The 14,306-nt window shown below is 30.7% G+C and overlaps 1 protein-coding gene across 2 annotated transcripts in view; it reads right to left on the reverse strand.

Annotated features, from left to right (window-relative positions):
* Positions 1 to 701: 701 nt before the first annotated feature.
* tnfaip8l1 (tumor necrosis factor, alpha-induced protein 8-like 1) overlaps positions 702 to 14,306 on the reverse strand; it is a 111,901-nt gene continuing 98,296 nt past the window's right edge. For both annotated transcript variants that reach the window (XM_061976226.1, XM_072914595.1), the window contains exon 4: positions 702 to 2,029. In XM_061976226.1, the coding sequence (XP_061832210.1) occupies positions 1,741 to 2,029 (289 nt within the window). In that variant the 3' untranslated portion in view covers positions 702 to 1,740. The remainder of the gene's footprint in view (positions 2,030 to 14,306) is intronic.

Raw genomic sequence — 14,306 nt, forward strand, 5'->3', positions numbered from 1 at the left:
CAAGATGCTAACTTAGCCGGCCGGCGAATCGACCCGTTTTCCGACCAAAATTTAATGCTACCCTGAATAAAACAGCTTTAGGACGATAACAACAAGAAAAAGCTTTTGTTAGCATAGCCAAGGATGCTAATGCTAGCACAGTTTTCATCCGGGGGGTTTACTTCATGGTTGAAAGGTATGGTAAAAAGACAATATTTTGCACTTTCTGTCTTTTTGGCAAACATTTGGAAACTTGGTTAGCATGTCGCGAGTTCTGCCTCTCGTACGGCTCATTCCATTGACCCACTTTTGTCGGGACTGTTCCTTTGTGAAAGCCCTGAATCAAGGTCCGACCTTGACCCAAATACCTCATCTTGTGTTGACCTGGCAAGATGCTAACTTAGCTGGCTGGTGAATCGACCCGTTTTCCGACCAAAATCTAATGCTACCCTGAATAAAACAGTTTTAGGGCGATAACAACAAGAAAAAGCTTTTGTTAGCATAGCCAAAGATGCTAATGCTAGCACCGTTTTCATCAGGGGGGTTTACTTCATGGTTGAAAGGTATGGTAAAAAGATAATATTTTGCACTTTCTGTCTTTTTGGCAAACATTTGGAAACTTGGTTAGCATGTCGCGAGTTCTGCCTCTCGTACGGCTCATTCCATTGACCCACTTTTGTCGGGACTGTTCCTTTGTGAAAGCGTTGAATCAAGGTCCGACTTTGACCCAAATACCTCATCTTGTGTTGACCTGGCAAGATGCTAACCTAGCCGGCTGGTGAATGGACTTGTTTTCCGACCAAAATCTAGTGCTACCCTGAATAAAACAGTGTACGGTTCATTCCATTGACCCACTTTTGCCAGGACTGTTCCATTGTGAAGGCGTTGAACCAAGGTCCGATCTTGACCCAAGGGCCGACCTTGACCCAAATACCTCATCTTGTGTTGACCTGGCAAGATGCTAAACTAGCTGGCTGGTGAATCGACTGGTTTTCCGACCAAAATCTAGTGCTACCCTGAATAAAACAGTGTACGGTTCATTCCATTGACCCACTTTTGTCGGGACTGTTCCGTTGTGAAAGCGTTGAACCAAGGTCCGATCTTGACCCAAGGGCCGACCTTGACCCAAATACCTCATCTTGTGTTGACCTGGCAAGATGCTAAACTAGCTGGCTGGTGAATCGACTGGTTTTCCAACCAAAATCTAGTGCTACCCTGAATAAAACAGTGTACGGTTCATTCCATTGACCCACCTTTGTCGGGACCGTTCCGCAAGGTCCGACCTTGACCCAGATACCTCACCCTTTGTTGCGCCCGCTCGCAAGCAGACTATTCATACAGAAGTAGAAGTGGAGATCAACGTTAGCTTGTGTAACACGCAGGCTAAGCAGGATTAGTCCACTGCCTGGCTTCACAGACTTGCATTCTTGCAGGAATCGTACAGCACCATTCAGGCTCGAGTGCAACAGTCGTATAGAAAACATGTTTTTGGAAGGTATGGAAGAGTCTTTGGGCTCCCAGTGAGAGGTATAAGCGACTGAGGGATTCACAGAGTGAGCAATGTGCCTTTGGACTGAAAGGCTGCTACGCTAACTTTTACATTCACTTTATCCACCTTTTGTTTGCTTCCACACAAAAGCCATGTGAGGAAAGAAAGACTTTGGGCAAGAGAGCACTTCAGTGTTTGAGAGGCACACGTAAGAACCAAGCAACGTTGGTGATTGTCAACTCCGGGGTTGGGGGTGGGAGGTAACTCAGAGGTCAGAGGTTGCCCTCGTCCAGCATCTTGTTGACGCCGTTGCAGATCCTCTGCAGGTGGGCGCGGTAGACCTCCGAGGGCCCGTAGAGCGCGGCCAGGAAGTCGCAGTCGGCGAAGTGGTTGAAGACGTGGTTGACCCGCGAGTGGCTCTTGGCCGTCAGGTGGCGCTTGATGGCCTGGTGCAGCAGCTCGCGGCAGTCGTTCAGCAGGGCGCTCATGACCCGGCGGTCGAAGGTGAAGTCGATCTGGTGGAAACTCACCGCCGTCATGGCCAGGGTGTGGACTTTCTTCCTGCCGGACAGAAGGAGGACGGTCACGTCGCTTGGAAATAGAAAGGGCCGACTCGTGGTTTTCTTCCGCGGAGACGCCTCAACACATGTCAACGATATCGATATATGTATCGCCATGGACACGAAATCAGTCGGTAGTCGGTGGGAGCTGTAGAATGAAAAGGCGGAGGACCACTCTGGGTCAGTCTGCCTTCTCAGTCAAGGTCTCACATCTATGGAACTCTAGTTCTCACATCTGTGGAACTCTAGTTCTCACATCTGTGGCACTCTAGTTCTCACATCTGTGGCACTCTAGTTCTCACATCTGTGGAACTCTAGTTCTCACATCTGTGGCACTCTAGTTCTCACAGCTGTGGAACATAAGTTCCCACATCTGTAGAACTCTAGTTCTCACATATGTGGAACTCTAGTTCTCACAGCTGTGGAACTGTAGTTCTCACAGCTGTGGAACTGTAGTTCTCACAGCTGTGGAATTGTAGTTCTCACAGCTGTGGAATTGTAGTTCTCACATCTGTGGAACTCTAGTCTCACATCTGTGGAACTCTAGTTTTCACAGCTGTGGCACTCTAGTTCTCACAGCTGTGGAACTCTAGTCTCACATCTGTGGAACTCTAGTTCTCACAGCTGTGGAACTCTAGTTCTCACAGCTGTGGAACTCTAGTTCTCACATCTGTGGAACTCTAGTTCTCACATCTGTGGAACTCTAGTGGAACTCTAGTTCTCACATTTGTGGCACTCTAGTTCTCACATCTGTGGAACTCTAGTTCTCACAGCTGTGGAACTCTAGTTCTCACAGCTGTGGAACCCTAGTTCTCACATCTGTGGCACTCTAGTTCTCACATCTGTGGAACTCTAGTTCTCACAGCTGTGGAACTCTAGTTCTCACAGCTGTGGAACTGTAGTTCTCACATCTGTGGAACAGTAGTTCTCACATCTGTGGAACTGTAGTTCTCACAGCTGTGGAATTGTAGTTCTCACAGCTGTGGAATTGTAGTTCTCACAGCTGTGGAATTGTAGTTCTCACATCTGTGGAACTCTAGTCTCACATCTGTGGAACTCTAGTTTTCACAGCTGTGGCACTCTAGTTCTCACAGCTGTGGAACTCTAGTCTCACATCTGTGGAACTCTAGTTCTCACAGCTGTGGAACTCTAGTTCTCAGCTGTGGAACTCTAGTTCTCACATCTGTGGAACTCTAGTTCTCACATCTGTGGAACTCTAGTTCTCACATCTGTGGAAGTGTAGTTCTCACATCTGTGGAACTCTAGTTCTCACATCTGTGGAACTGTAGTTCTCACAGCTGTAGAACTCTAATTCTCACATCTGTAGAACTCTAGTTCTCACATATGTGGAACTCTAGTTCTCACATCTGTGGAACTCTAGTTCTCACATCTGTGGAACTCTAGTTCTAACATCTGTGGAACACTAGTTCTCACATCTGTGGAACTGTAGTTCTCACAGCTGTGGAACATAAGTTCTCACATCTGTAGAACTCTAGTTCTCACATCTGTGGCACCCTAGTTCTCACATCTGTGGAACTCTAGTTCTCACAGCTGTGGAACATAAGTTCTCACATCTGTAGAACTCTAGTTCTCACATATGTGGAACTCTAGTTATCACATCTGTGGAACTCTAGTTCTCACATCTGTGGAACTCTAGTTCTCACATCTGTGGAACTCTAGTTCTCACATCTGTGGCACTCTTGTTCTCACAGCTGTGGAACTCTAGTTCTCACATCTGTGGAACTCTAGTTCTCACAACTGTGGAACTGTAGTTCTCACATCTGTGGAACTCTAGTTCTCACATCTGTAGAACTCTAGTTCTCACATCTGTGGAAGTGTAGTTTTCACATCTGTGGAAGTGTAGTTCTCACATCTGTGGAACTCTAGTTCTCACATCTGTGGAACTCTAGTTCTCACATCTGTGGCACTCTAGTTCTCACATCTGTGGAACTCTAGTTCTCACATCTGTGGAACTCTAGTTCTCACAACTGTGGAACTGTAGTTCTCACATCTGTGGAACTCTAGTTCTCACATCTGTAGAACTCTAGTTCTCACATCTGTGGAAGTGTAGTTTTCACATCTGTGGAAGTGTAGTTCTCACATCTGTGGAACTCTAGTTCTCACATCTGTGGAACTCTAGTTCTCACATCTGTGGAACTCTAGTTCTCACATCTGTGGAACTGTAGTTCTCACATCTATGGAACTCTAGTTCTCACATCTGTCGAACTCTAGTTCTCACATCTGTGGAACTCTAGTTCTCACATCTGTGGAACTCTAGTTCTCACATCTGTAGAACTCTAGTTCTCACATCTGTGGAACTGTAGTTCTCACATCTGTGGAAGTGTAGTTCTCACATCTGTGGAACTCTAGTTCTCACATCTGTGGAACTCTAGTTCTCACATCTGTAGAACTCTAGTTCTCACATCTGTGAAACTCTTTGCCACTGGAGTTAAAGTCACAGTCGGACATTAAACTTTTCTCCACAAAACTGAAAGTAGCTTAAGGAATATCAGAAGTGTGAGCACTAGGATGAATGAAGCCTGTTAGCGGGCCTGATTTGGCCCTCGGGCCGTACGTTTGACACCCGTGATCTACATCAACAATATGATTTGTCTGAGTGGCCGGACAGGACGGATAAAAAAAAAAGCATATTTCTAAAAATATATTTAAGAAAAAGATGAAGAAAATCTTTTTTTTCCTTTTTTTTTTAAATGATTTAAAAATCAGTATATACACAAGAATCGCGATTCAAAGGAAAATCTTTTTTTTTTGATACCACTACTGTTAATAGTAGTTGTTCCATTTGAATCTCACTTCAAATGACCCATACAGTTAATAAATGCAACAGTTTTTGATTATTTGTAAAAACAAGTTGTAGAAACAAGCTACAGTAAAATGTAAAAAAAAAAAACACAGCTAATTTTACTGTAAAATGTAAAAACAGCTAATATTACTGTAAAATGTAAAAACAAGCTAATATCACAGTAAAATGTAAAAACAGATAATATTACTGTAAAATGTAAAAACATGCTAATATCACAGTAAAATGTAAAAACAGATAATATTACTGTAAAATGTAAAAACAGCTAATATTACTGTAAAATGTAAAAACAGCTAATATTACTGTAAAATGTAAAAACAAGCTAATATCACAGTAAAATGTAAAAACAGCTAATATTACTGTAAAATGTAAAAACAAGCTAATATCACAGTAAAATGTAAAAACAGATAATATTACTGTAAAATGTAAAAACATGCTAATATCACAGTAAAATGTAAAAACAGATATTACTGTAAAATGTAAAAACAGCTAATATTACTGTAAAATGTAAAAACAGCTAATATTACTGTAAAATGTAAAAACAAGCTAATATCACAGTAAAATGTAAAAACAGCTAATATTACTGTAAAATGTAAAAACATGCTAATATCACAGTAAAATGTAAAAACAGATATTACTGTAAAATGTAAAAACAAGCTAATATCACAGTAAAATGTAAAAACAGCTAATATTACTGTAAAATGTAAAAACAGCTAATATTACTGTAAAATGTAAAAACATGCTAATATCACAGTAAAATGTAAAAACAGATAATATTACTGTAAAATGTAAAAACAGCTAATATTACTGTAAAATGTAAAAACAGCTAATATTACTGTAAAATGTAAAAACAAGCTAATATCACAGTAAAATGTAAAAACAGCTAATATTACTGTAAAATGTAAAAACATGCTAATATCACAGTAAAATGTAAAAACAGATATTACTGTAAAATGTAAAAACAAGCTAATATCACAGTAAAATGTAAAAACAGCTAATATTACTGTAAAATGTAAAAACAGCTAATATTACTGTAAAATGTAAAAACATGCTAATATCACTGTAAAATGTAAAAACAGCTAATATTACTGTAAAATGTAAAAACAAGCTAATATCACAGTAAAATGTAAAAACAGCTAATATTACTGTAAAATGTAAAAACAGCTAATATTACTGTAAAATGTAAAAACAAGCTAATATCACAGTAAAATGTAAAAACAGCTAATATTACTGTAAAATGTAAAAACATGCTAATATCACAGTAAAATGTAAAAACAGATAATATTACTGTAAAATGTAAAAACAAGCTAATATCACAGTAAAATGTAAAAACAGCTAATATTACTGTAAAATGTAAAAACAGCTAATATTACTGTAAAATGTAAAAACAGCTATTACTGTAAAATGTAAAAACAGCTAATATTACTGTAAAATGTAAAAACAAGCTAATATCACAGTAAAATGTAAAAACAGCTAATATTACTGTAAAATGTAACAACAAGCTAATATCACAGTAAAATGTAAAAACAGCTAATATCACTGTAAAATATAAAAACAAAAACTAAGTTAGTTGTCTTACAAGCGTAAAAAACAGTTAATATTACTATAAAATGTAAAAACAGCTAATATCACAGTAAAATGTAAAAACAGCTAATATTACTGTAAAATGTAAAAACATGCTAATATCACAGTAAAATGTAAAAACAGCTAATATTACTGTAAAATGTAAAAACAGCTAATATTACTGTAAAATGTAAAAACAGCTAATATTACTGTAAAATGTAAAAACAAGCTAATATCACAGTAAAATGTAAAAACAGCTAATATTACTGTAAAATGTAACAAGCTAATATCACAGTAAAATGTAAAAACAGCTAATATTACTGTAAAATATAAAAACAAAAACTAAGTTAGTTGTCTTACAAGCGTAAAAAACAGTTAATATTACTATAAAATGTAAAAAACAGCTAATATTACTGTAAAATGTAAAAACAAGCTAATATTACTGTAAAATGTAAAAACAGCTAATATTACTGTAAAATGTAAAAACAAGCTAATATTACTGTAAATTGTAAAAACAGCTAATATTACTGTAAAATGTAAAAACAGCTAATATTACTGTAAAATGTAAAAACAAGCTAATATCACAGTAAAATGTAAAAACAGCTAATATTACTGTAAAATGTAAAAACATGCTAATATCACAGTAAAACGTAAAAACAGCTAATATAACTGTAAAATGTAAAAACAAGCTAATACTACAGTAAAATGTAAAAACAGCTAATATTACTGTAAAATGTAAAAACAGCTAATATTACTGTAAAATGTAAAAACAAGCTAATATCACAGTAAAATGTAAAAACAGCTAATATTACTGTAAAATGTAAAAACAAGCTAATATTACTGTAAATAGTAAAAACAGCTAATATTACTGTAAAATGTAAAAACAGCTAATATTACTGTAAAATGTAAAAACAAGCTAATATCACAGTAAAATGTAAAAACAGCTAATATTACTGTAAAATGTAAAAACATGCTAATATCACAGTAAAATGTAAAAACAGCTAATATTACTGTAAAATGTAAAAACAGCTAATATTACTGTAAAATGTAAAAACAGCTAATATTACTGTAAAATGTAAAAACAAGCTAATATCACAGTAAAATGTAAAAACAGCTAATATTACTGTAAAATGTAAAAACATGCTAATATCACAGTAAAATGTAAAAACAGATATTACTGTAAAATGTAAAAACAAGCTAATATCACAGTAAAATGTAAAAACAGCTAATATTACTGTAAAATGTAAAAACAGCTAATATTACTGTAAAATGTAAAAACATGCTAATATCACTGTAAAATGTAAAAACAGCTAATATTACTGTAAAATGTAAAAACAAGCTAATATCACAGTAAAATGTAAAAACAGCTAATATTACTGTAAAATGTAAAAACAGCTAATATTACTGTAAAATGTAAAAACAAGCTAATATCACAGTAAAATGTAAAAACAGCTAATATTACTGTAAAATGTAAAAACATGCTAATATCACAGTAAAATGTAAAAACAGATAATATTACTGTAAAATGTAAAAACAAGCTAATATCACAGTAAAATGTAAAAACAGCTAATATTACTGTAAAATGTAAAAACAGCTAATATTACTGTAAAATGTAAAAACAGCTATTACTGTAAAATGTAAAAACAGCTAATATTACTGTAAAATGTAAAAACAAGCTAATATCACAGTAAAATGTAAAAACAGCTAATATTACTGTAAAATGTAACAACAAGCTAATATCACAGTAAAATGTAAAAACAGCTAATATCACTGTAAAATATAAAAACAAAAACTAAGTTAGTTGTCTTACAAGCGTAAAAAACAGTTAATATTACTATAAAATGTAAAAACAGCTAATATCACAGTAAAATGTAAAAACAGCTAATATTACTGTAAAATGTAAAAACATGCTAATATCACAGTAAAATGTAAAAACAGCTAATATTACTGTAAAATGTAAAAACAGCTAATATTACTGTAAAATGTAAAAACAGCTAATATTACTGTAAAATGTAAAAACAAGCTAATATCACAGTAAAATGTAAAAACAGCTAATATTACTGTAAAATGTAACAAGCTAATATCACAGTAAAATGTAAAAACAGCTAATATTACTGTAAAATATAAAAACAAAAACTAAGTTAGTTGTCTTACAAGCGTAAAAAACAGTTAATATTACTATAAAATGTAAAAAACAGCTAATATTACTGTAAAATGTAAAAACAAGCTAATATTACTGTAAAATGTAAAAACAGCTAATATTACTGTAAAATGTAAAAACAAGCTAATATTACTGTAAATTGTAAAAACAGCTAATATTACTGTAAAATGTAAAAACAGCTAATATTACTGTAAAATGTAAAAACAAGCTAATATCACAGTAAAATGTAAAAACAGCTAATATTACTGTAAAATGTAAAAACATGCTAATATCACAGTAAAACGTAAAAACAGCTAATATAACTGTAAAATGTAAAAACAAGCTAATACTACAGTAAAATGTAAAAACAGCTAATATTACTGTAAAATGTAAAAACAGCTAATATTACTGTAAAATGTAAAAACAAGCTAATATCACAGTAAAATGTAAAAACAGCTAATATTACTGTAAAATGTAAAAACAAGCTAATATTACTGTAAATAGTAAAAACAGCTAATATTACTGTAAAATGTAAAAACAGCTAATATTACTGTAAAATGTAAAAACAAGCTAATATCACAGTAAAATGTAAAAACAGCTAATATTACTGTAAAATGTAAAAACATGCTAATATCACAGTAAAATGTAAAAACAGCTAATATTACTGTAAAATGTAAAAACAAGCTAATATCACAGTAAAATGTAAAACAGCTAATATTACTGCAAAATGTAAAAACATGCTAATATCACAGTAAAATGTAAAAACAGCTAATATTACTGTAAAATGTAAAAACAAGCTAATATTACTGTAAATAGTAAAAACAGCTAATATTACTGTAAAATGTAAAAACAGCTAATATTACTGTAAAATGTAAAAACAAGCTAATATTACTGTAAATAGTAAAAACAGCTAATATTACTGTAAAATGTAAAGACAGCTCGTATTACTGTAAAATGTAAAAACAAGCTAATATCACAGTAAAATGTAAAAACAGCTAATATAACTGTAAAATGTAAAAACAAGCTAATATAACTGTAAAATGTAAAAACAAGCTAATATTACTGTAAAATGTAAAAACAAGCTAATATCACAGTAAAATGTAAAAACAGCTAATATTACTGTAAAATGTAAAAACATGCTAATATCACAGTAAAATGTAAAAACAGCTAATATTACTGTAAAATGTAAAAACAAGCTAATATCACAGTAAAATGTAAAAACAGCTAATATTACTGTAAAATGTAAAAACAAGCTAATGTCACAGTAAAATGTAAAAACAGCTAATATTACTGTAAAATGTAAAAACAAGCTAATATCACAGTAAAATGTAAAAACAGCTAATATTACTGTAAAATGTAAAAACATGCTAATATCACAGTAAAATGTAAAAACAGCTAATATTACTGTAAAATGTAAAAACAAGCTAATATCACAGTAAAATGTAAAAACAGCTAATATTACTGTGAAATGTAACAACAAGCTAATATCACAGTAAAATGTAAAAACAGCTAATATTACTGTAAAATATAAAAACAAAAACTAAGTTAGTTGTCTTACAAGCGTAAAAAACAGTTAATATTACTATAAAATGTAAAAAACAGCTAATATTACTGTAAAATGTAAAAACATGCTAATATCACAGTAAAATGTAAAAACAAGCTAATATTACTGTAAAATGTAAAAACAGCTAATATTACTGTAAAATGTAAAAACAAGCTAATATCACAGTAAAATGTAAAAACAGCTAATATTACTGTAAAATGTAAAAACAAGCTAATATCACAGTAAAATGTAAAAATAGCTAATATTACTGTAAAATGTAACAACAAGCTAATATCACAGTAAAATGTAAAAACAGCTAATATCACTGTAAAATATAAAAACAAAAATCAAGTTAGTTGTCTTACAAGCGTAAAAAACAGTTAATATTACTATCAAATGTAAAAAAACAGCTAATATTACTGTAAAATTTAAAAACAAGTGAGTCGTCTTACAAGTGTAAAAAACAGTTAATATCAAGCTAATATTTTTGTAAAGTTAACAAGCTAATATTGCTGTAAAATGTAAAAACAAGCTAATATTTTTGTAAATATGTTAACAAGCTAATATTGCTGTAAATATGTAAAAACAATCGAATAGAACTGTTAGATCTAGTTAATGTGTTAAGTATAAAAAATAAAAAATAGGCTAATATCACAGTAAAATGTAAAAACAGCTAATCCATCCTTCCATTTTCTACCGCTTGTCCCGAGCAAAAACAGCAAATATTACTGTAAAATATAGAAACCAGCTAATATTACAGTAAAATATAAAAACAAGTTAGTCGTCTTACAAGTGTAAAAAACATTTATTAATATAAAATGTAAAAAAACAGCTAATGTTACTGTAAAATGTAAAAACAAGCTAATATCACAGTAAAATTTAAAAACAGCTAATATTACTGTAAAATGTAAAAACAAGCTAATATCACACTAAAATGTAAAAACAGCTAATATTACAGTAAAATATAAAAACAAAAACCAAGTTAGTTGTCTTACAAGCGTAAAAAACAGTTAATATTACTATAAAATGTAAAAAACAGCTAATATTACTGTAAAATTTAAAAATAAGTGAGTCGTCTTACAAGTGTAAAAAACAGTTATTACTATAAAATGTAAAAAACAGCTAATATTACTGTAAAATTTAAAAATAAGTGAGTCGTCTTACAAGTGTAAAAAACAGTTAATATTAAGCTAATATTTTTGTAAATATGTTAAGTTAACAAGCTAATATTGCTGTAAATATGTAAAAACAAGCGAATAGAACTGTTAGATCTAGTTAATGTGTTACAAGTGTAAACAATAGGCTAATACCACAGTAAAATGTAAAAACAGCAATCCATCCTTCCATTTTCTACCGCTTGTCCCGAGCAAAAACAGCTAATTACTGTAAAATATAGAAACCAGCTAGTATTACTGTGAAATGTAAAAACAAGTTAGTCATCTTACAAGTGTAAAAAACATTTATTACTATAAAATGTAAAAAAAACAGCTAATGTTACTGTAAAATGTAAAAACCAGCTAATATTACTTTGAAAGGTAAAAAAAAAACAAGTTTGTATTGCTGTAAAATGTAAAAACAAGCTAATATTGCTGCAAAATGTAAAGTCCAGTTTATAGTGCTGTAAAATGTAAAAACAAGCTAATATTTTTGTAAATATGTTAAGTTAACAAGCTAATATTGCTGTAAATATGTAAAAATAAGTGAATAGAACTGTTAGATCTAGTTAATGTGCTAAAAGTGTAAAAACAAGCTAATACTACTGTAAAATGTAAAAAAAAAAAGGTCTATATTACTGTAAAATGTAAAAACAAGTTAGTCGTCTTACAAGTGTAAAAACAAGTTGTTGCAAGTGTAGAAACAAGCTAATATCACAGTAAAATGTAAAAAAAAAGCTATTACTGTAAAATATAAAAACAAGCTAATATCACAGTAAAATGTAAAAACAGCTAATATTACTGTAAAATATAGAAACCAGCTAATATTACTGTAAAATATAGAAACCAGCTAATATTACTGTAAAATGTAAAAACAAGTTTGTCGTCTTTCAAGTGTAAAAAACAGTTATTACTATAAAATGTAAAAAAACAGCTAATGTTACTGTACAATGTAAAAACAAGCTAATATTACTTCGAAAGGTAAAAAAACAAACAGTTAATATAGCTGTAAAATGTAAAAACAAACTAATATTGCTGCTAAATGTAAAAACAAGCTAATATTGCTGTAAATATGTTAAGTTAACAAGCTAATATTGCTGCAAAATGTAAAAACAAGCTAATATTTTTGTAAATATGTTAAGTTAACAAGCTAATATTGCTGTAAAATGTAAAAACAAGCTAATATTTTTGTAAATATGTTAAGTTAACAAGCTAATATTGCTGTAAATATGTAAAAACAAGCTAATATTTTTGTAAATATGTTAAGTTAACAAGCTAATATTGCTGCAAAATGTAAAAACAAGCTAATATTGCTGTAAATATGTTAAGTTAACAAGCTAATATTGCTGTAAAATGTAAAAACAAGCTAATATTTTTGTAAATATGTTAAGTTAACAAGTTAATATTGTTGTAAAATGTAAAACAAGCTAATATTTTTGTAAATATGTTAAGTTAACCAGCTAATATTGCTGTAAAATGTAAAAACAAGCTAATATTGCTGTAAATATGTTAAGTTAACAAGCTAATATTGCTGTAAAATGTAAAAACAAGCTAATATTTTTGTAAATATGTTAAGTTAATAAGCTAATATTGCTGCAAAATGTAAAAACAAGCTAATATTACTTTGAAAGGTAAAAAAACAAACAGTTAATAAAGCTGTAAAATGTAAAAACTAACTAATATTGCTGCAAAATGTAAAAACAAGCTAATATTGCTGTAAATATGTTAAGTTAACAAGCTAATATTGCTGTAAAATGTAAAAACAAGCTAATATTTTTGTAAATATGTTAAGTTAACAAGCTAATATTGCTGTAAATATGTAAAAACAAGCTATTATTTTTGTAAATATGTTAAGTTAACAAGCTAATATTGCTGTAAAATGTAAAAACAAGCTAATATTTTGTAAATATGTTAAGTTAACAAGCTAATATTGCTGCAAAATGTAAAAACAAGCTAATATTGCTGTAAATATGTTAAGTTAACAAGCTAATATTGCTGTAAAATGTAAAAACAAGCTAATATTTTTGTAAATATGTTAAGTTAACAAGCTAATATTGCTGTAAATATGTAAAAACAAGCGAATAGAACTGTTAGATCTAGTTAATGTGTTAAGTGTAAAAAATAAAAAATAGGCTAATATCACAGTTAAATGTAAAAACAGCTAATCCATCCTTCCATTTTCTACCGCTTGTCCCGAGCAAAAACAGCAAATATTACTGTAAAATATAGAAACCAGCTAATATTACAGTAAAATGTAAAAACAAGTTAGTCGTCTTACAAGTGTAAAAACATTTATTAATATAAAATGTAAAAAAACAGCTAATGTTACTGTAAAATGTAAAAACCAGCTAATATTACTTTGAAAGGTAAAAAAAAACAAGTTTATATTGCTGTAAAATGTAAAACAAGCTAATATTGCTGCAAAATGTAAAAACAAGCTAATATTTTTGTAAATATGTTAAGTTAACAAGTTAATATTGCTGTAAATATGTAAAAATAAGTGAATAGAACTGTTAGATCTAGTTAATGTGCTAAAAGTGTAAAAACAAGCTAATATCACAGTAAAATGTAAAAAAAAAAGCTATTACTGTGAAATGTAAAAACAAGCTAATATCACAGTAAAATGTAAAAACAGCGAATATTACTATAAAATATAGAAACCAGCTAATATTACTGTAAAATATAAAAACAAGTTAGTCGTCTTACAAGTGTAAAAAACAGTTATTACTATAAAATGTAAAAAAACAGCTAATGTTACTGTACAATGTAAAAAGAAGCTAATATTACTTCGAAAGGTAAAAAAACAAACAGTTAATATTGCTGCAAAATGTAAAAACAAGCTAATATTGCTGCAAATATGTTAAGTTAACAAGCTAATATTGCTGTAAAATGTAAAAACAAGCTAATATTTTTGTAAATATGTTAAGTTAACAAGCTAATATTGCTGTAAAATGTAAAAACAAGCTAATATTTTTGTAAATATGTTAAGTTAACAAGCTAATATTGCTGTAAAATGTAAAAACAAGCTAATATTTTTGTAAATATGTTAAGTTAACA

This window comes from Nerophis lumbriciformis, linkage group LG14 (genome assembly GCF_033978685.3).
Source record: "Nerophis lumbriciformis linkage group LG14, RoL_Nlum_v2.1, whole genome shotgun sequence".
NCBI classification, from domain to species: Eukaryota; Metazoa; Chordata; class Actinopteri; order Syngnathiformes; family Syngnathidae; genus Nerophis; species Nerophis lumbriciformis.